The following is a 21,771-nucleotide window of genomic DNA, read 5'->3' on the forward strand; positions in this document are numbered from 1 at the left end:
GCACAGTAGTACCGCCTCTCAAATCCACTGGTATGCATAGCAGATTCCGGTCATTGACACTCCTTTGTAAACAAAAGGTGATCGGGCCTTTGCTTTCGGAGCACCGACTCTCTGGAGATCAGGCTCGCAGAGTCTGTGCCCCGGTTCAAATCCCTCCTGAAAACTCACTTTTATAAAATTGCTTTTATTCCCTAAATGTTTTTACCCATTGTGTCCTACTGCATTACTGCGTAATGTATTTTAGTTTTTAATGTTTCAAAGTTTGCTCTATCTTTTGCTGTATGGTGTGTTTTTATCTCTGTGAAGCACTTTGTAACTTTGTTTCGAAAGGTGCTATATAAATAACGCTTTATTATTGTTATGTTAGTACATAGGTGGAGGTCATTGCTTCTTCCCTAACAATTGTAGACCAATTGTGGCCAACTGTCCTGCATACAAATGCAAATCACCTGTGTAGGAGTATTCCAGCTATCGGTAAGAACCAAATGGACTCTTACAGGTCTGTACACTCGGAGTGTAAAAATTGAACTAAATGGATGTTGTTAATAAAACCATTTATTAACAACAAATCTAAACAAATCACAACAAAACCAGTGCAAAAGAAGGGTTGCACTCTCATGGGTATGCACGTGCACATCCGTGCATGTGCGTGCGTGTGCTCCTGAAAAGACTGGCTGTACGCCTTGGTGCAATGAGCACTGCACCACTCCAATACACATCACCGGTTTGGCCCTGTTTGGCCTAGCTCAGACCATCTTAGAGTGGGGCCAAAATTGGCACCATTTTCTGCCCTCTTCGGCCCCACTGCCACTGAACCCACTTGGGCCTGTGGTCATTTTTGCTCGCCATCAGTTGCAAGTGCCTGACACATTGCCCTGATGTGGTCCTTCCATTTGACATTAAGTGCCATTCATGGCATTCTTGTATAGACGCCGTCCAGGGCCTTTATCCTGCTGTACTGTGAGCGTCCATGTCTCGGCCCCGTACAGCAGCACTGACTCCACTGTAGCTACAAACAGCCGCCTCTTGAGGCCATCTCCCATCTCAGATTTCCGCCCTCTCCTCATCCCGTACAAAGTGTTCCAGGCAAGTCTCCTCCGGAACTCTTCCGTTGAGGCAGTCCCAGGCAACCGAGATATTTGAAGTCCTTCACTACCTCGAGCACCATACCGCTGGCATTAGCAATGGTTCTGTCTCCGTGTTGAATGTCTAACTTTAGTTTTCGTAGCATTGAGCTTGAGGCCAATCTTCCTGCAATCCATTCTATATAGTAATAGTTCTTCTCTGCTGTGACCGAGACAAGGGCAATGTCATACATTGCATACATAATACTGCATCTTCTGATTACTTTATGAAGGCTGCACTGAGCATTTTTTAAATATTCATCAGCGTGCAATAAAGTCTAGTTTCAATTCAGCCCCATGGCAGACTAGAAAGTATTCCGGGCACTGTAATTAGGCCTTTTACAAATAAAGTCCCATTTATTTCTTTTTGAACTTTGATACAAAGTTGCTCACTTCTGCCAGTGGCAATAAGCCTTTTTACCCCTTCATCTTCTTCTGCACATCCACCTGCAGGAATCCAGAAACACATTTTTAGATTCATTTAATTATTCCCTGGGGGCTCAACAAATTCACCTCCCAAAAATCAATACGATGGTCGCTTTTTCAGTCTGGCTCCTCACCCTCATTGCCTGGAGAAATAAACAAGATGAAGAGAATCGGCGTGCACACCGCTGTCACACTTCATAACGCTTATTTCCCACCGGGGCGGCGCCATTGCCATTGATCTCGCCTCTTTTTTTTGCACGGCATTGTGGGTGTTGGGGTGGGGGTGGAGGGTGAGAGGGCAACATCTGGACTGGTTTTCCTCCACAAGGATTCAGATTAAACAGACACACACATTTAGCGGGTGGTGGCAACCCAAGTACTTGAGTCAATGTATAGATATTCCTGGTCAAACTTTACTCCAATAACCTACATGAATTTAACACATTAAGTGCCAGAGTTTTAGTGCGGGCATTATTACGGTTCTATGCTGATATGTTGCGTGCTGTAGAAGCCATTACGAGGACGCGGATGCACTGCAAAAAATGGCCATCTAAAAATAAGAAAAAAAAAATGTAATACAAGTGTATTTTGATTGAAACAAGCAATCTAATCTGCCAATGGAACTAGTATACTTTAGCTTGTCAAGATGTCTTGAAATAAGATGTGATATGTGGGCTTTCAAGATAAAAATACATCTTGGAATTAGTAGGAAAAACTAATTGTGAGCTATATTAACTAATATTAAGTTATATAATAGATCAAATATTTCTTGAAGTTAGCTGGAAATACTCAAATTAAACAATTGTTACTAATATTAGGAAATGCTTTTTGTGTCATAATAAGACATTTTGTCCTGTTTGGCAAGCCTATTCATTTCAAATCAAGCATATGCATCTTATTCTAAGCTCTACAAAAGTGATATTGTTCTAGATATAAGACCCATCACCCAGTTTGGCAAGCCTATTCATTTCAATTCAAGCGTATGCATCTTATTCTAAGCTCTACAAAAGTGATTTTGTTCTAGATATAAGACCCATCACCTACTTCAAATAAGACTGAAATAATTAAAACAAGTCTTGCATTAAAGAAATACAATTTATTTTCTATGTATACCTTATATAAAATACAGTACGTGCAGCATCACATGGCAACTTCACAGTATACATACAGTGTGTCTGACTGGAGCACCATTCACCCTTCCCTCCAACCATTGACTGGACTGAGCCCATTCACAACATAAAAAAGAAAACATAAAATAATATTGCACTGGCATTAGATGCTTTCAATACTTTTTGGCTCACAGTGTACTGAATTAAAATAAATACATGTACACACAATATTGAAAATCGCAGAACATGTCAAATGTGTATAACATTGAGGTCATACCTGAACATATGACCAATGTCATGTCCCTCAAAACACGTACAAAGTGCTTACTGTATATTTTCACATTCAAATAGGGCATTTCTTTAAAAGGGCAAGAACACAAGGTAGGGTTGCCTTGGCATGATACAACTCCAAGGTGGACAATAAATCCAAAATAGTCATTAGAAATTGATCAATATGCTCCTCATTGACTTACATTGTACAGTGAAACAGCTCTCAAAGTCTCTCCTTTAGCCCGTACACAAACAGCTGATTCAGACATTATAGAACATCACAAAACCCATGTTTTTCCTTTTTAAATTTAAGATTTCAACTTCCACTTGATTTTACTATTTGAAGATCCGGATGCGGATCCAGTCCAGGTTTTGTTCCTCATAAAAATAGTTTTATAAAAAAAAAAGGGGAAAAAAACAGTACTGGGTTTTATGATGTTCCATTTTGTCTTAATCAGCTTTGTTTGCGTTTGTTTACGTGCCAAAAGAGTGACTTTGAGAGCTGTTTCACTATACAATGTAAGCCAATGAGGCAATGGACCAATCATTTTTGATTTCTTGCCTACCTTTGGAGTTGCATCATGGCAAGGTAACTACACAATCCAAACCTCTACCAATATTTCCTCTACCCTGATATTTTAAGATTCAAAATAAAGTTATTGCTTTAACACAAACAGCTGGTTAATATAACACATTCCTCAATATAAAGTGCAGTGTAATAACATTCAAATTAAACGGTTCGGTATTGAACATGTACTGCTCGGCTAACAAGGCTACATAGAATTTAAGGCTGTGGATTGCAGCCTAGAATACTATCTAGGCTGTGGATTATAGCAAGGATGGGGATGGGGGTACTTCAGTCCACATCTGACCATAAGCTTTAGTGGCCGATGAAAGCTTTCCAATCGGCCATGAATTTCTTGTAAGATGGAGTGAGGTCTCCCTCATGGATTTCGTCCATGAGGACCTCCGTTTGTATGACAGAAGGCAGAGTGGCTACACACTTGGGGTACCTAAGGTGTAGGGCATAATAGTAGGCCATAAGGTACAAAACACCCTCTGCTACCTCACATTTTGGGAGTGTATGTATGGGCTCATCTCCTATAGCCAGGAGGAAGCCGGACTCACTCACAATCAGCACAGGAGAGGATAGAGGACGCTTCTTCAAGTACACATTGGGGTCTTCTTTTTCCTTTAACACAAAACACACACATCCGTCTATCAAGTAATGCACTTTTGTTTCAATGATCATTTCATTTGTTAAACCTGAGCCAGCTAAATCCTGATTATATTATTATATATATTATATGCAGGACCTTCAGCTATAACTATTTCAACACATCAGATTGTGTTGCTTTTGACAAGTGAATATTATACTGTAATGTTGTACACAGCTCACCTCCAGGACATGCACCAGAGCCTCACTCGCGTCTCCTAGCCTCTTTGGAGCAGCAGTCGTAGAGGGGAACAGTGATGGCAGTGCACGGAGGACCATGAGAGCCTGTTGAACTGTTGAGGAAAAGATTCATTACATTTATACTTAGATAAAAATGCACAATCAATGATCTACAATAGATATCTCTATATATATTTAAGACAAAAAGAGAGATAGAGACTTGCACATCAACGTGATATATCCACCCAACATCAAGTGCTTACTTTTGGTCATTCCCATTGGAGGTTTCATCATCTTTTTCGACACGCCATAAAACTGCAGCTTCTGGCAGAAGTCGTGCCATCTTCCTTTCAGTTCATCAATGTAGTCGATGTTATTCTTGTCCAGGATGAGGCGAAGTTCCTCCATCACCTATGAAATATTCAATATATAAACACGTTTGAATGCATCATCTAGGAGGAAATTGGCAAAACATTGGTAGATGTTTTGAATTATGCCTTTCACTTACATGTGCAATGAAATGGAAGCACGGATATCCCTCTATAATTTTGTTGTATTTGTCCTCATCGCGAACGGAATCTGAATCGATGAATGCTCTTCTGGCTTTGAATTCCAAATCCTGGAGCTGAGAAACAGACTTGTGGTTTGCCTGTAGGGTTTTGTGGAGCTTGGCCATGGTTGCTGGACTGTCGGACTCGGAATCAGGACTGTCGATGTCTGCCGGCTTGTTAGCTAGAAGACACAAAAATACATCATTAAAGTCAAGTAGCTCTATATTCTGATAATAATCATAGTGTGTTTGTTCATTAACAGGGTTCTCCTGTCTCTCCATCTCTACTAAACATAAAATGCATTTTCAGTTTGGGATACCAATTTTATCAAATCAGAAGAGAGAACTCATAAAGGATAAACACGTGAAATTGGAATTGATGACACAAAGTAGTGAGGAGACAAAATGTGTGAACTAGGACACTATAAAATTCTAGCTGAAATGGGTACCCTCTCCTGATTGCCTAAAATTGGCAACACAACTGTTAAATGTATGTTCTGTTTATTAAAGAGCTGGAGAGACACGGTTGTGTTATGCAAACACAACATAAAATAAATACATAACATTTGATATGAATGAGTGATTATAAAGTAAAGTAGTTGCTGCACATGATATTGGATGATTCAGGTCTCTAATAACAGTCAAAGCAGAATGCACATTTGCCAATACTAACCCTTCTACTTTATTTTACGAGTGCATCATGAAAACCAAATTGTGATATGGGTTAATTAGACCTGTAAACATCACAAAAATATGAACCCCTACACGGGTAAATGTGTAAATATAAATTTGAAGGTCACCTCTTTCTGGGGTCGTATTCTCCTCTGAGGAGCAGTCTAGAATGATGGTCGAGTCACTCGAAGAATCGATTTCCTCTGTGTCAGTTGGCTGCTCCAGACGGGGCATCATCGGCTGCGGGCGGTGCTTCTTTGAAGGTCTCCCATCTGGAAAGATCTTTTGGGGGGATCTCAGGTTCTGCAATCGTTTGAATAGCTGTCCATACACAGTGACCTGCACAAGACAAAAGTAAAGCAGTCTAAACTCCACTTAAAATGCCAACACTGTAGTCATGAACTGGATACATTTCACTTACCCATGTAGTGTTATTGTTCAGGTCCTGCAGCATGGGGTAGTACAGGACTATTCTTTTTGCCATATCTGTGACTTCTGGTTGTGATGGGTATCGGTCAGATTCAGCATCCCCCTTTGCCCTCAGGATTGCGATCATACTGGTCATGGTGTTACGGATGAGCCGGCATCTGAGGTCCTTGGACATTTCGCAGTTCCGCTCTTCACCCCTCTTCGCCAACACAAAGTATCGTTTTCGGACGTGCTCAAGTTTGCTGTCTGTGTATACGTAGCCTGGGATGGATATCTTCACAACCTTTTCAGGGGTTGTGTAGTTTGCAGCTGGACATCCTCCAACAGGTGTTGAAGTCTGTGGCAGTGGTGACTTGTTAGCAGAAGTAGAACCGCCTGAGTCTTCTCGGCCAGATTCCTATAAAATAAAAGATTATGAAGTACTGGCAAAACCAACATTTCCTTTTTACTGTGTTGTTAAACTGCACTGACAACATAGCACAAGAATGTTTAATGCGCCAGCTAACCGAACACCAATGAATATCTGAACCAGAGGATATTGGAGAAATGAATTAACAATTGTTGATCATGGTTTGCATTATTACTCTGTTAAGCAGAACAATAAACAGTTTTGTGGTATAATAAATCAATAAAAGGTAGGCTTGGAGAATGCCTAATGGTGTTACAGCCTAAACAAGTACCAATGCAACAAAGTTAACTTAAAGTTAGTCCATTTAAAAATAATTTAACAACTGAACACTTCTATAAGCCATCATGACTTATATAGGTTGCTACTTAATGCTGTGTTATTGTTAGAAACTGACCTCGACATCAACATGACCTGAAGACTGCCAGACTGCTCTTCTCCTCAAGAAGTTTTCTGGGCCTGGTAAAAGATCCCGCAAGTCTGAACGAGTCAGGGTGCGCATCATTGCCTCACTGATGCTTGCAGCTATAGGAAAATAGGTAATAAAAACAATATCAAATATTGCCACCTGGTTGCTGGGCCAACTGGAGTCTGGGGACTGGAGCTGCAAATATTATTAAGTATTCTAATATTTTTTAGAAGTGTTTTTATAATATTAATTAAACTGATTTGATCCAGGGGGTCGTCAGCTAAATGACTGATAATTAGGAACCAAATGGACCCTTACCGGTCCATTTGTACACAGTTACACAGGTTAACAGGTCTGTAACCCTCTGAGTTACTGCTGCATCCATAAATACAATAACAAGCACATAGGTGGCTTTATATCTAACCATCTATATAAAATTCGAAATAATAGCCCTACAAAAAAGGTATATAAAAATAATGTTTAACTAGAACTTTGTCACTAGACAAAATTACAGGTTAATGAGAGTAAATACAATTATTTTTGTATACTAGCCTGCATGTTCCAGTTATCCAAAGGGTTTGGCATATGCACAATGTCCCATTTCACAAGTTTCCAAATGAATAAAAACCTTTGAAAATAGCAGATCTACAAGCTCACAACGCGTCACAAATGTGAGCTTGTAGATTGGCTATTTTCAAATAACCAAAGCATCTAGGTCTGAATTGGTATGTTTTACAAAGTAACTTGAAACTAAAGTTCTCAAATAATTGTAGTAGAGTAAAAGTATAACATTTGACTCGGATGTAGTGGAGTAGAAATAAAGTTTTGAAAATTGGAAATACTCCAAATAAAAGTACTTCAAAATACCTCAGAATTGTGCTTAAATACAGTACTTGAGTAAATGTACTTGAGTTACTTTCCACCACTGCTTTTACTTAAGTAAAAAAATGTAGTACTTTTTCCACCACTGGTCATTTCTCACATCTATAACAAATCAAACTTCATTAAAAGCGTCAGAATAGGTACAATATGATGGACAATTGGACATGCCAAAAAATTACAGATTTACAAGCTCACAAGTATCTGACATTATGTTTAAAAATATTTGCATGCATATTACCCCTTAAAGTCGACACAGTGAAGTCATCCATGTTGTTATGGCAGCTAGCTGGTTAGCCACTTAGCCCAGCTTCTTGGCTGCATTCTGCTAGTGTGTACAAACAAACAGATGCATTTCAGACATAAATAACATTCACCGTTAATGTAATCAACTTCAAAAGTAAAATCTAATGTTGTATGTAACTTACCAGCAATAACGTGTGGTTTCAAATCAGGTTCGTTGGTAAACTTTGATAAAGTTGCAGAAAAATAAGACAGTGTTCTCATCATCACCTGGGAGCTGTAATCAAGCTCAGCGCACAGCTGTGTGTGTGAAACTGACGTCAAAGGAGCCGCCCATGGGTCGCTACCATTTCCAAAAGGAGGGGGGATTTGTGACACTAATTCATTCATGAATCAATTTAAAACGCATAGTTTCTTAATTGATGAGGGGTTTATAACATATGTGTACGTAAACATTAGTTTTTGTTCCCTACATTTTGTGCAGTGGAATTAAAATGAAAATATAAGATAACTGAAATATAACTATACCCTACATAGTCTGGTATATTATGGACCGGCAGTGGTGGAAAAAATGACTAATTTTTTTTACTTAAGTAAAAGTATCAATACTGCAATGTAGAAAGATATACTCTGTTAAAAGTAAAAGTCTGGAATTTAAAATTTACTTGAGTAAAAGTACAAAAGTATTGGTATAACAATGTACTTAATGTACCAAAGTAAAAGTAGTCATTATGCAGAATTTCCCTTTTCACAAGTTTTCAAATGTATAAAATGTATACAAAATCTTTTGAAAATAGCAGATCTACAAGCTCCGCACTGTGAGCTTGTAGATCTGCTATTTTCAAATGGCCTAAATGTATATAGGGTTGAAGGAATACAAGTCAGGTGGCCTGAGGTGGGCATCAGGGCACCCATAGAGTTATAATATATCACCATATTTTTGGGACAACTGGGCACCAAAACCATCTGAGCACTAGGGACATGTGGGCACCTGGACGAGTGGGCACTTAGGGGTGGAGACATGTGGGCACTAGGGACCTGTGGGCACCTGGACAACTGGGCACTAGGGACATGTGGGCATTTGGGCAACTGGGCACTAGGGACAAGTGGGCACTAAGAACATGTGGGCACCTTCACAACTGGGCACTAGGGACATTTGGGCAGCTGGACAACTGGGCACCAAAACCATCTGGGCACTAGGGACATGTGGGCACCTAGACGAGTGGGCACTTAGGGGTGGAGACATCTGGGCACTAGGGACATGTGGGCACTAGGAACATGTGGGCACCTGGTCAACTGGGCACTAGGGACATGTGGACAACTGAGGGGGTCCCTGTTTCATCTCTCTCTCAGCTAAGGGGGCCATGCTTTATCTCTCTCTCTCTCTCAGTTAAGGGGGTCCCTGTCTCATCTCTGTCTCAGCTAAGAGGGCCCAGATGGTTTTGGTGCCCAGTTACCATCTGAGCACTAGGGACATGTGGGCATTTGGGCAACTGGGCACTAGGGACAAGTGGGCACTAAGGACATGTGGGCACCTTCACAACTGGGCACTAGGGACATTTGGGCAGCTGGACAACTGGGCACCAAAACCATCTGGGCACTAGGGACATGTGGGCACCTACATGAGTGGGCACTTAGGGGTGGAGACATCTGGGCACTAGGGACATGTGGGCACTAGGAACATGTGGGCACCTGGTCAACTGGGCACTAGGGACATGTGGACAACTAAGGGGGTCCCTGTTTCATCTCTCTCTCAGCTAAGGGGGCCCTGCTTTATCTCTCTCTCAGTTAAGGGGGTCCCTGTCTCATCTCTGTCTCAGCTAAGAGGGCCCAGATGGTTTTGGTGCCCAGTTATCCCTAGTGTCCAGATGGTTTTGGTGCCCACATGACCAGTTACCATTTTTTGAAAGTCATCAGTGGTTTGATTGATTGATTGATTGAATATTGTATTAGGCAAACAAATGTAAAACAGCACAATTACATTTAAAATACTTTGACTAAAAGGTCCGTCCAAAAAAGTCCTTGCGGTCTAGTTTCCATTGAGGTCCTTGGTATTCAATTCATAGTCATATATAGTAGCACCAAACAGTTCAAATATCAACAAAACAAAAAAATGCAGAGTTTGGTCTTATGAAAAACATTTATATTGTAAATTCATCATTGTATTGTTTTGAATGCCAACCTCTCTCTACAGTTGGGTGGAATGATCAGTATTTAGTGTATGAGGTAGAAGTTCCTTACCAGGCTCAAGCCAATATTTTTGTTGATCCTGGAAATCTTGTTGATTATATGCCATACTACTATGTGACATTAAATAATAGAAAGTACATGCCGATTAGGTATAAGCTCACAGACGTCATTGCACATGCTTAATGTTGTGTGGGGAAGAAAGAAAACTGACTTTTCTGGATATAAACTAAGTCTATGTCTTGATATGAGAGGATACATCTTTTACAAATAACACAACGCCTTAAAAAATGTGTGATATGCCAAAAAAGCTTGTTTTATCCAAGACATGACTCAATACCAGATAATTTCAAGATTTTATCACTCACCAAGACATTCAAGTTACACTGTATGAAAACAAGCCCCTATATCTCACAGAAATAAGACTGGTTAGATGATTGTACCTTATATTAAGTGTGATGAGGCATTTTGAATAGAAATAAGCCAGATGTACTTCATAAGATTTTGATTTTTTGCAGTGTGTAAACAATGGATGCGTGCACGACGGTGGATGGTCCCGTCTAACGCCTGGAACAATAACATCTCTCACGCAACCCGCCATTGCGGAGTGATCGCGCACCGAAAATGGCTCGTATCCACCACTGTAAAAAGTTAAGGAAATACGGAGGTTTTTATAAAGGAGATATAATGGGAGCGAACGTGAGGTAGATTTTTTGGCATGGATCCACATCTGTCCTCTCCTTCTTAGAGACTCCGTGGGTGATCCCCAAGTTGCGCTAGCCCGCCCCTCGTGGGAAAAACGAATTTGGAAAAAAAAATTCAAAACAGTTATAACCGTTTATGGCACTCCACGCATTGCTTTTCAAAAACGGTCCGGACCGTTTTTGGCACACAATGTGTTAACATGACATTTTTGGGGGGGAAAAGAAGAAAAAAGGGAACTTTAGTAAAGTGAAAGTCGTAAGCTTTCAAAAACAAGAACAACAACGAAAATACTCAAGATGATACACACAAAATGTATACGTACAGTACTCAAGTAAATGTACTTTGTTACTGTCCACCACTGGCAGTAACTGATGGGGTGAAGATCGTAGGGCTCTGTGTGGAGGTGTGCTGGATATCAGCAGGTTTCCAAGGAGAGCATGGAGATGGACAGAGGTGGATGAGAGCAGCTTCTTAAGTGGGATTAGAGCAGGTATTACCTGTGTTGCATCCAGTGGCTGAAGTAATCCCCTGATCATAATTCTGTACCTGGTTTGTCCCGGGCCTCAGGTTGGTCCCAATTTGTTGTCCCCCCCTCCCCCTCACCCACAGGGGATTGGACCGCCTTTGATGAGGTACTTAGCGTGCCTCACAAGTGTGGGAATGTGCCCACAGACGGAGCGAGGAGATCAGGGTGAATTATCGTGATGCGGAACGTGGAGCGACTGGAGCCACCGACCTTAAGTTAACTCTCAACCAAGCACATCTGGGTTCATTTATTTATTTTTTTAGCCAGACCGATACATCTGTTTGGCCGATATATCAGCCATTATTTGACTCATTTTTTTTAAAGACATCGGTATCGACAATTTTGCAGCCGATGTGTCCTGATTTTAACCACTTTCAACCTGCCGTGGATATCATTACACATGTCATTATAGGATTATTATTATTATTATCATTATTAACCCATTAAGACCTGGAACGCATCTGTGCCATTTTTAGATTTGAGCAAAAAAGCATTATTTTACACTTTAGCTTGTAGATCTGCTATTTTAGAAAAATTGAGAAAATGTGTGCAAATCTTTGAATATATACGTTTTAAAGCGAACATTTGTAACTCACATCTTTGCTTCTGGGGGTCCCTGGAAGAAAATATTTTGAGATGGGGGTCCGCGGCCAAATACGTATACATTTTGGGGTCCTTGACATTAAAACGTTTGAGAACCACTGATATAGCAACATACGTTTTTTACAAAAAAAACTGTTAGGATTTAGAAGACATTTTGTAGAATCGGAACCTCAGGCCTTAATGGGTTAATATGATGATGATTGTATTATTATTATTATTATTACTGCTGCTTAGCATCTCTCAGCACAATGTAGTGGCAGATGTCTGCTGATGACATTGTGGTGACGTTCCACAAACATCCAACGGAGAAACACTGGGTTACTGTACTATTGAAATGTCAGGGTACATCTTTGCCTAACTATGCTTACAATTAGTCATTCATATTATTTTGTTGCTTTTTCTTTCCAGAGTTTTTTCGATGGCTGGGATGTGACAAAGAAGAAGGACAAGACTAAAGGAAGACATGATAGTTTACTCAGCCGTAAGTCACAATTAGCAACATTACACAGTTTAGAAAGAAGACACATCCATTGAAAAACAAGTAGAAGTTTGGTGCTTTTAAATGGCATAAGAATGCCAGTTTTGCTGTCTTGTATTTTCATATAATCCACCATGCACATTTTATTTTCTATTCCCAGAGAGTTGTAGATGTCATAATAATAACAATGACATTATTCCATACAACTGCTAATGTAGCTTAATCATAGTTTATTTATGCAGTTTATTGTTGCATGGTTGTTATTAAAGGAATGCTCGCTGTTTTTCATACATTATGTCCATATCTTTACAGTATGTAATGATCAAAACTTGGTTGTGTCAACTCTCATTGTCACTGACACAGGGAATAGAAAACACCACAGAGTGGTGATGTAATCGCAAAGACGTCACAAACTACAGCCATTCTCGCCTCTGCCACTAGAGGCAGTGTTCTGGAGAACTGCTTGATAACCAAGCTGTCACAGTGAATGCTAGATATTGTACGATCAGAGAGCAAAGTGCCATGGTAGATAAAAATCCAAATGTCTCACCCGGTATTGCATGTAATCAAAATGTATTTTTTTCTTGTTTTTTTTAATCAACACAGTTAATGTCACAAATCAACCAAACATACACACATTTGACAGTGGAGCGTTCCTTTAAGTATGTCTTAATGCAATTAAGTTAATTAACTTGATTGAATAATGTATAAATTAAAGTACAACTTCACCCATTTTCAACCTATCTTCATATAATTGGTCCTCACTAATGCACACGGTATCCTTTTTTCTATTTGATCTGTCTCTCATAGGAGGGCTGTGGACACTTCAGAAAGTGTATTTAGATTATCTTTTACCCAAGAACAATGGCTTCCAGTATAGCAGACTAACTTTCCAGAAAAAGAAAGCCTGCAGTTTCTATTATCTTGGATTCCCCATGGATGATGTCACTGGTAGGCGGGTTTCTGAACTGTCCATAGCCCTCCCCTGAGACTGAATAGACAAACATGGTGTCATATTATAAGGAGCATTAGTGGGGACCAATTATATGAAGATAGGTTGAAAATGGGTGAAGTTTAAGTTATCAATGAGCGCTAAAGTGTTCTTTCTTCATGCATTTCAGATGATCGTCATCGAGTCAAACTGCACTCTTTGCTGGCAGACCCCAACTCTGACTCTGACTACGTCAACGCCAACTACATCGATGTAAGTCTCTTTAACCTCCACCTCCTTCACTTTGTTCTTTATCCATGTCTGCTGTGTCCAAAACAAACAACGGCCCCGACTTGACCCCTATTAGAGCTGTGATTGACCCAGTCTCTACTAGACCCCCCCATTAGAGCTGTGTTTGACCCAGTCTCTACTAGACCCCCATTAGAACTGTGATTGACCCAGTCTCTACTAGACCCCCGTTAGAACTGTGATTGACCCAGTCTCTACTACCCCCCATTAGAGCTGTGATTGACCCAGTCTCTGCTAGACCCCCATTAGAGCTGTGATTGACCCAGTCTCTACTAGACCCCCCCATTAGAGCTGTGATTGACCCAGTCTCTACTAGACCCCTATTAGAGCTGTGATTGACCCAGTCTCTACTAGACCCCCGTTAGAGCTGTGATTGACCCAGTCTCTGCTAGACCCCCATTAGAGCTGTGATTGACCCAGTCTTTACTAGACCCCCATTAGAGCTGTGATTGACCCAGTCTTTACTAGACCCCCATTAGAGCTGTGATTGACCCAGGATGTTCTGGATTTTCTATGTGTGTCTGAGGATGTGTCAGCTGTCTCACTCACACTGGGTTGTCATTTCACGATTTCACATCACAGCATTGTTCTAGAGTTGTTGTTGTTGTTGTTAAAATAAGTTATAAAATGTTTTTTATTTCTGTAGTAATCATAGCTATAGAGTTTTTGTTCAGTTACAAGTTAAAGGAGAATTCCGGACAAATTAAGTGTTATCTTTGATGTCTCGTTACTCACCTACCGATGTGAAAAGTAGCGTTCTTTTTTTTCATATATTCCCCTGTCGTCATTTTTTAAACCCCCTCCGTTGTCATAATGGGAGCGCGTGGCTAAGGGAAATTCGTCTATTATAACCGACGCAAAGTTGTTTTTTTCACTACTAGTATTCATAGTAGAGTCTCATGATAGTCAAACATGCGTTGAAACTATCTGCGAGGCTGCCGTCAATGGCGAACGATTTAACACTGGTTGCTTGTTTCCAGATTCTGGCAACACGAGTTGCCAGGTTCTGGAAGAAACAAGCAACCAGTGTTAAATCGTTCGCCATTGACGGCAGCCTCGCAGATAGTTTCAACGCATGTTTGACTATCATGAGACTCTACTATGAATACTAGTAGTGAAAAAAACAACTTTGCGTCGGTTATAATAGACGAATTTCCCTTAGCCACGCGCTCCCATTATGACAACGGAGGGGGTTTAAAAAATGACGACAGGGGAATATATGAAAAAAAAGAACGCTACTTTTCACATCGGTAGGTGAGTAACGAGACATCAAAGATAACACTTAATTTGTCCGGAATTCTCCTTTAACAGAAAATAAGTTTCCATGTTCAGGTCACAATGCCAATTTCATCCAATCAGTGGAGAGAACTCATACAGGATAAACAATTGGAAGTGATAAAACGAAAGCAAAAATGACCCCTGTTACTGAACAAACTCTCCGTATGGCAATGATCACAATCAGAATAATAGAACTTTTTTTTAATAAAAACACTTTTTTTAACCAAACTTACTAGCAAATGTAAACGTGCTAGCACATACATATTCCTCTCAGTGATGGCCGGAAATCCTTCAAGTTCCATTAAGCTTGCCTTGTGACCAAAAACGCTTGTATTAAGGCGCCGCGGCGCCACATGGCACCACCTTCGGCTCCAATAAAGTAGGCTTGATCCTCTCATCTTTTGTTGGTTTTGATCACATCAGCGGTTCAACCGCAGTGAGGATCTCAGCAAGCCTCTCCAATCCCAGCGGCAGAGCGTAGCACCTGTCACATCACATCACAGCAGCTTCGTAGCAGATGGACCTATAAAGGTTCTGAAGAACAAGCACTTTTTTTACTTTGAGATCTGCTGTTAGCTCATAAAGAAAAGGTCATTCAGAGTTGGCACTGAAAAGCCTCTCTTTAAGAACTCTTGCTCTGTTTTAGCACTGCATGCATCAAGTCAAGTGCTTATAATAGATGTGAAAGCGAAGGGGTTCGATAGGGCTTGTTCTACTCTCTGAATACTGTATTAGGGCCTTTAGTTTCACCATTGTGTCTTTGACAAAGGCAGATGGAAGGTGGACAATGAGGACTGGATTGGTTGCCTTGATGCAGCAGCGTTATGTGGGTGGAGAGAGTTTGAAGAGGAGCTATTTAACAGTTCAGTGCCTGCTCTCTTTAGAGTGAGACACTCCATTAGAGTGAAAGCTCTCTGGCGTCATTAAGCGTGCTGTCTACAGCGTTGCCTGCATGTCATGGCAGGCAGGACCCTTGTTTGCCACCTTACATCACAATGATTCTCTAAAATGGAAGCCACCTAGGTCACAGTAGATAGACCATTGCCATTTCCCAAAGGTTAAGAGGAAAGAAAATGTAACTCGGGTCTCCGGCTGTGACCAAACTGGGACATTGTCGGACATGTTGTAGGCAGATGCCAGCCCTTCCCAAGACATGTAATTCGAGACATAGGTGGCTCAAGTCAAAAGACAAAACATTCTTGTCTCAACATCCTAGCCTGATGTTAGCATTGGTGTAGTTTATGTAGAAGTGTGTGGTATAGTTTATGTAGCAGTGTGTGGTATAGTTTATGTAGCAGTGTGTGGTATAGTTTATGCATGTATGAATAACCACTCAACACTAAACACCACTCGTTAACATATTCAGGAAATGTTTGAAAATAATAGCCTCCAGTGACCTTAAATAAAGAGAGTTGATGTTTGTCTTCACCATAGAACTCTGTGACATTCATGACTCTTTTTGAACACGATTCTCTCCACAGGTGGCTTGTTGCTTCTCTTATCAGCTCTCTCTGTGAAGTGCAATTGTGCAAAGCACGCTGCCAGTGCAACAGTGCCCTAATAGGCACGCGCGAAGCGTTGCCCTCGCTGCATGCAGAAAACAAATGAGAACACACACACAGTGTGGGACATTTGTCGTTGCTGAGTATTCCAGGCAACTTGATTCCTCACCTGAATAGCCAAACTCTAGAGCATACATGGGCGACTGGCGGCCCGGGGTTCACATGCGGCCCCCACCTTCACTTAATGCGGCCCGCAGGTTAATATGGGAACATTAATACATTATTGATTTCAGCTGTTACAATTCCAAACATGCAAACATGACCCACTTTAATTACTTCAGTCTACATTAGTAGCTTAATGACTAGTATTAAAATTCTATTGTCTTTTTATGTCCAATGTATTTGTATTTAAGTTAACATAAGTAGCTAACATAAGTTTAACTATTTAAGTTAGCATAAGTATAACTAAATGCATTTGTGAAATTAAATACAAATTTTACTTTTCAGGATTCCAATTCAAAAATAACAAAAATAGCCGATCTACAAGCTCAAAACGAGTGGCACTGCGACGCGTTTTGAACTTGTAGATCGGCTATTTTTGCTACTTTTGTGTGACATAGAATGGTTACGGCATTAATTTACGAAAAAAGGTAGAATACGGAGATAAGAGGTGTCTTCCCGACGGTAATGTGACCCTCTGGAGTGAGTGTGTAAATATAGTGGCCCTCTCCATCATCAAAGTTACCCACCCCTGCTCTAGGGCTATGACTCACCAGGCATTCTCTTTTTGGGAAGGTTTTTTATAATGATGGGATTGTGTGTCATACACTGTAACTCTTGATGGTTCTCTATTTCGATCTCTCCTCGTCCATTGTGCCTCGACCAGTGGTGGAAGAAGTACTCAGATATTTTACTTAAGTAAAAGTACCAATACCACAATATAAAAATGCTCTATTACAAGTAAAAGGCCTGTGTTCAAAATATTACTTGGCATCAAAATATACTTAAAGTACCAAGTAAAAGTACTAAAATGTTTGAAAATAGCAGATCTACAAGCTCACAATGTGTCGCGATGCGACGCGTTGTGAGCTTGTAGATCGGCTATTTTCAAATTGCCTATGTATAAAACAGGGCTAAAGTGGTTAATGTATGTTTTATAATATAATAATTTATATCTGCAAAGTAACTAGTAACTCAAGTTTTCAAATAATTGAAGTGGAGTAAAAGTACAATATTTGCCTCTGAGATAGTGGAGTAGAAGTAAAAGCATTGGAAATACTCAAGTAAAGTACACATGCCTAAAAACTTTACTTAAGTACAGTACTTGAGTACAATCCGCTACAGGACTCAGGAGCAGAAGAATAATTGTCATAACCATGGGTACCCGGATGCATTACAAAATATGTTTTTCCCCCCCCGAACAGTGGCGTGAAGGGTCGCTGGGCGGCACGTCGACAAGCACGACTCCCACTGCTCTGTGATCACATTAACTAGCTCTTGTTTCCTCCCCCTCCTTCCCTCTTCTCTCTCGTTCTCTTTTCTCCCCTCCCCCGTTCTCAACCTTTGGCGTCTCTTAGATTCGGATAAACAGGGAAGTAAGTACTTGGCTTCTCTTCTCTTTCCATCTACCCCCTGATCATCTATTGCCTCCCTCTGTATCCCTGCCAGCTCTCCACGCCGTCCGTTCCTCCCTCCTGCTATATGAGCTGCTGAGCCTTCTTGATCATTGCTATTCCTCTGAGTTTAATTGAGACGAACTGGCTGTGGCTGCTCTCTACCTCCCTTCTTTCATGTGCGTCAACTCTAATGGGGGACATCTATCTCCTCACCTGGAGTTAGATGTTGATGTTGATGCATCCTCCAGAATCAGGCCTTTTTGTCTCTTATGCCCAGTTTCGTACTTTTATATTTATCATTTGACCTATTCTCTTTATCATGTTTCTATATATATATATGTATATATATATATTTTTTTCTTCTTTTTTTTGTTTTGTTGTTTTTTTTGTTTGTTTTTTTGTTCGTCTTTTGCTTTTAATATTAAACAAATCAAATTATATGATATGGTGAGGTTCTCACATAAGCCCCCCTAGGGTTTCCTACCTCATCGGCACAACAACTAAATCTTAAACTTTCCCTTGGAAAGAATGAACATGTCCTGCATATGTATACAAAAAATGTTGTGCAAATCAAGTAAACCAAATAAATCAAATAAATAAATCAGAGAGACTCCACACAGAAGAACCCACTAGGTCACATTATACATCTGTAGAAGAATCCACTAGGTCGCATCATGCATAGGAGGACGAGTTCGCTCAAAGCCAATGGCGATAAACTGCACAGCAGGGCAGGCGTTCTGTCGCAAGTTATCAGACATGTAACCACATTTCAAAAGTGGTGCATGCTGGCACACACCTTAACATATTGATTGCCTAGATCAAGTTAACTCGTTTTTCAAATCTATCACTTGATTGCCTAGATCGAGTTAACTTGTTTTTCTTTTTTTTTTTCTTTTTTTTTTATATATATTTTTTTTTAATTTGACCCAAAGACCAAGGAGATATGATTTTTCGAAAATCTAAACTCCTATCCACTTCCTTGTTAACTTAAAACTTAAAAATTCTGTATCTCGGCTCCTGAGTACTTTTTTTTTTTCAATGAAAAATCTCTGGCATAAAACTGCAAAAAATCTGAAATAATTCAGGCAGTGAATGTGAATTAATATGGTTGACTTAAAGGAGCACTCTGTCGTTTTCTCAACTCAATCTCTGTATCTGAGGGTGTGAGTAATGAGTGAAATACATACTGTATGGCGGCAAGTTCGCCCTGTGACTCCACCACTGGCTTTAAAGTCCCATGGCTAGTGACGTCACTGGAGTATACGCTGAACTACGGAGCCCGACTTCCTTGTCTCGTATGAAATAGAACACATTAACGTAAGTGAGTAAGGTCTGACGAAGAGCCTCATGACTCGAAGCGTTGCCAATAAATAAATCCACGATGGGAGCAGCAGTCTGGTGTGTGGATTTTATTGTTTTTTTTCCACTAGAATACATTTCCCCCAAGGATACATATTTCCCCATAAAATATGGCAACGAGAGGCGGAATCGCAGGCAGCCGTCAACACTGCCTGGGCCAAGCGAGAGACCACCAGTGATGAAGAATCTGACCTATTCTAAAGGGCTGTTTACACTGAGCACTATAACTATATCGTTTCCCATTGTATTTTTTTTATAGTTGTGGCGTGGACTCTGCCATCCACTTGACTGATTTTTAAAACTATATTTTTATAGTTATATTTATAGTGCTCAGTGTGAATGGCCCTTAAGTGAAGCATTCTGGGTATTGCACTATTTGTTTGATCCAATCAAAGTTCCTCCTGTAAGAAGGACTACGGTATAAGTTGAGATAAACTTGGAAGAACAGTGGAAGAATTGTTTAAGTCCTTTGGGAGATTTAAAAAAAAATGTTGTGTCAAAGTGAATATAGATTTTCTTTGACTCTAATCTAAAGGAAGCCAAAAAAAATAGCATTTTGGAAGACATTCTTTCGTTCTCAGAATGTAATTGATTTGCTTGTGTGGTGTCAAGTACGTACAGTGGCCTTGTGCATGTTATCTTTTTCGTTTCCATCATCTGTTGTGATATTTTTTTCTGTGTCCTCGCCTGCCTCCTGTTTGGCACCGTGGTTGCCAAGGTAACACACATGAAACGCGCTGGTCTGTGGGAGTTGGGCACCAAAAGGCTCATGGGAATCATGGTCACTGCACTTTTCCATAGCAATGGCTGTCCATCTCAACTTTATTCTGACAACCATGACATGTTGCAGAATGACATTTTGGTTGGCTGCCTGGCTGAATATGTACAGTAATGAAATAAGTAGAGTCAGTGTGTGACATATGTTGTGTCTGTGGTACACGTGTGTATTATGTGTATGCAGGAGTTGGAATCACGTCACAGGAAAGCGATGCAGAGCTTTAGCCTAGGAATGAATCTTGCTGCACTTCTTTACATTTTACTACACGAGGCTTTGCCTGGAGGAGGGCTAAGTCGCCACAAATAAGGCAAATCACACTGTATCATAGCTGCTGTTAACCCATTCAATCCGGGAACGCATCTCTGTCATTTTAGATTTATTTGGCTATTCAAAAATAGCCGCGCTATGTGCTTGTAGATCTGCTATTTTTTTTTTATCGTAAAAATGTGTGCAAATCTTTGAATACATATTTTTTTAAAGCGAACATTTGTAAAATATTATGTTCCAGGGACCCCCAGAAGCAAAGATTTTAGTTACGCTTTAAAAATATATATATTCAGAGATTTGCAAAGAAATTCACGATTTTTCACAAAAAATAGCAGATCTACAAGCTCATATCTTTGCTATGAGCTTGTAGATCTGCTATTTTTTGAATAGCCAAAGACATCTAAAATGACACAGATGCGTTCCCGGATCGAATGGATTAAGCAGAGCAGAAGGAGAAAGGAGACGTTCAGCCAAATCAGTCAGAGTCACTCAGGTACAATAAGATCACAGATCACTCACTCACTGTCTATTTACGGTTGACCAGGGAGCCACAGTTGCATGCTGGGAGCTGACCGCCAGGCCAGCATTGGCGTGCAGCCTCTCTCACTCTGTTCATAACGACCCCGGCTCACACAGACGCAGGCGGGGACAAAGATCATCTTTTCATGATTTTAAGTGTGATACCACAACAAAAGGCAACCATTTGGCTGCTCGATAAAAAGCAATCATCGATGGCAGAGCACAGATTAGTATTTTTTTTTTTATAAAAAAAAGTGCAGCAGACATTATGCTTCCACCGACCCCGAAGCTCTTAGACCAATGAGCCATGACTTGATGCTGAATGAGTGTCAGAGGCCCCAGACTCCGTGTTCATATTGTGATTTTCTATCGTTATTGACCAGCTCTCTCTGTTCTCTCCAACCTCTCTCCTCTCTCCTCCTGTCAACTTTATACAGGGCTACCAGCGATCCAACCACTTCATCGCCACCCAAGGTGAGTCTCACGCACGGAATGCGGACATTATAACACATCGATTTCCAACCTTTTTCATTTCAAGGACCCCCAGTTTGATATGCGTTAGGCCACGGACCCCCATTTGATAGCATTTTTGATCGGTGGCGCCCCAATCTACACTGTAATATCCTAAGTGTTAATTTAGCTCTAGAGTGTGTGCAAACGCAGTCTGGGAACCCATCGTCAAAAAAAAGGAAAAACACCGCCCTCTGCTGTTTTTCTACCTTTGTTTGACTCTGGGGGGAGTGATTAAGTAGACCTATGCTCACTGGAAACCGGGGTTTTGGTCTGCCCTCAGCCCTCCA

At 40.6% G+C, this 21,771-nt stretch overlaps 2 protein-coding genes across 3 annotated transcripts in view; one reads left to right on the plus strand and one right to left on the minus strand.

Annotated features, from left to right (window-relative positions):
* The window catches only part of LOC308094549 (receptor-type tyrosine-protein phosphatase U-like), a 164,652-nt gene that overhangs the window by 109,642 nt on the left and 33,239 nt on the right, over positions 1-21,771 (plus strand). The window contains exons 16-18 of the mRNA XM_080441273.1: positions 12,343-12,415; positions 13,534-13,616; positions 21,409-21,445. Coding sequence (XP_080297399.1) covers positions 12,343-12,415; positions 13,534-13,616; positions 21,409-21,445 — 193 coding nt within the window. The remainder of the gene's footprint in view (positions 1-12,342; positions 12,416-13,533; positions 13,617-21,408; positions 21,446-21,771) is intronic.
* LOC308094552 (uncharacterized protein) lies at positions 2,741-8,192 on the minus strand. Of its 2 annotated transcripts, none has more exons than XM_080441276.1 (9): positions 8,099-8,192; positions 7,912-7,998; positions 6,780-6,907; positions 5,969-6,373; positions 5,676-5,886; positions 4,834-5,057; positions 4,589-4,736; positions 4,329-4,438; positions 2,741-4,121 (listed from the first exon to the last, which is right to left on the minus strand). In XM_080441276.1, the coding sequence occupies exons 2-9, from the start codon at positions 7,940-7,942 to the stop codon at positions 3,810-3,812; spliced, it is 1,569 nt and encodes a 522-aa protein (XP_080297402.1). In that variant the 5' UTR covers positions 7,943-7,998; positions 8,099-8,192; the 3' UTR covers positions 2,741-3,809. The 2 variants fall into 2 exon arrangements, with proteins under 2 accessions (XP_080297402.1, XP_080297403.1); XM_080441277.1 differs by having other exon boundaries at positions 7,912-7,995; positions 8,099-8,149.

Source organism: Gymnoscopelus braueri (genome assembly GCF_963280865.1).
Source record: "Gymnoscopelus braueri genome assembly, chromosome: 11".
NCBI classification, from domain to species: Eukaryota; Metazoa; Chordata; class Actinopteri; order Myctophiformes; family Myctophidae; genus Gymnoscopelus; species Gymnoscopelus braueri.

Excerpts from the sequence above, each read along its gene's own strand:
- LOC308094552 (XM_080441276.1), bottom strand. The coding sequence starts at position 7,942 with ATGGATGACTTCACTGTGTCGACTTTAAGGG. Across the intron at positions 6,374-6,779 it reads CAGGTCATGTTGATGTCGAG|GAATCTGGCCGAGAAGACTC; the intron begins GTCAGTTTCTAA and ends TTTATTTTATAG. Across the intron at positions 4,439-4,588 it reads TCCAATGGGAATGACCAAAA|TTCAACAGGCTCTCATGGTC; the intron begins GTAAGCACTTGA and ends TTTCCTCAACAG.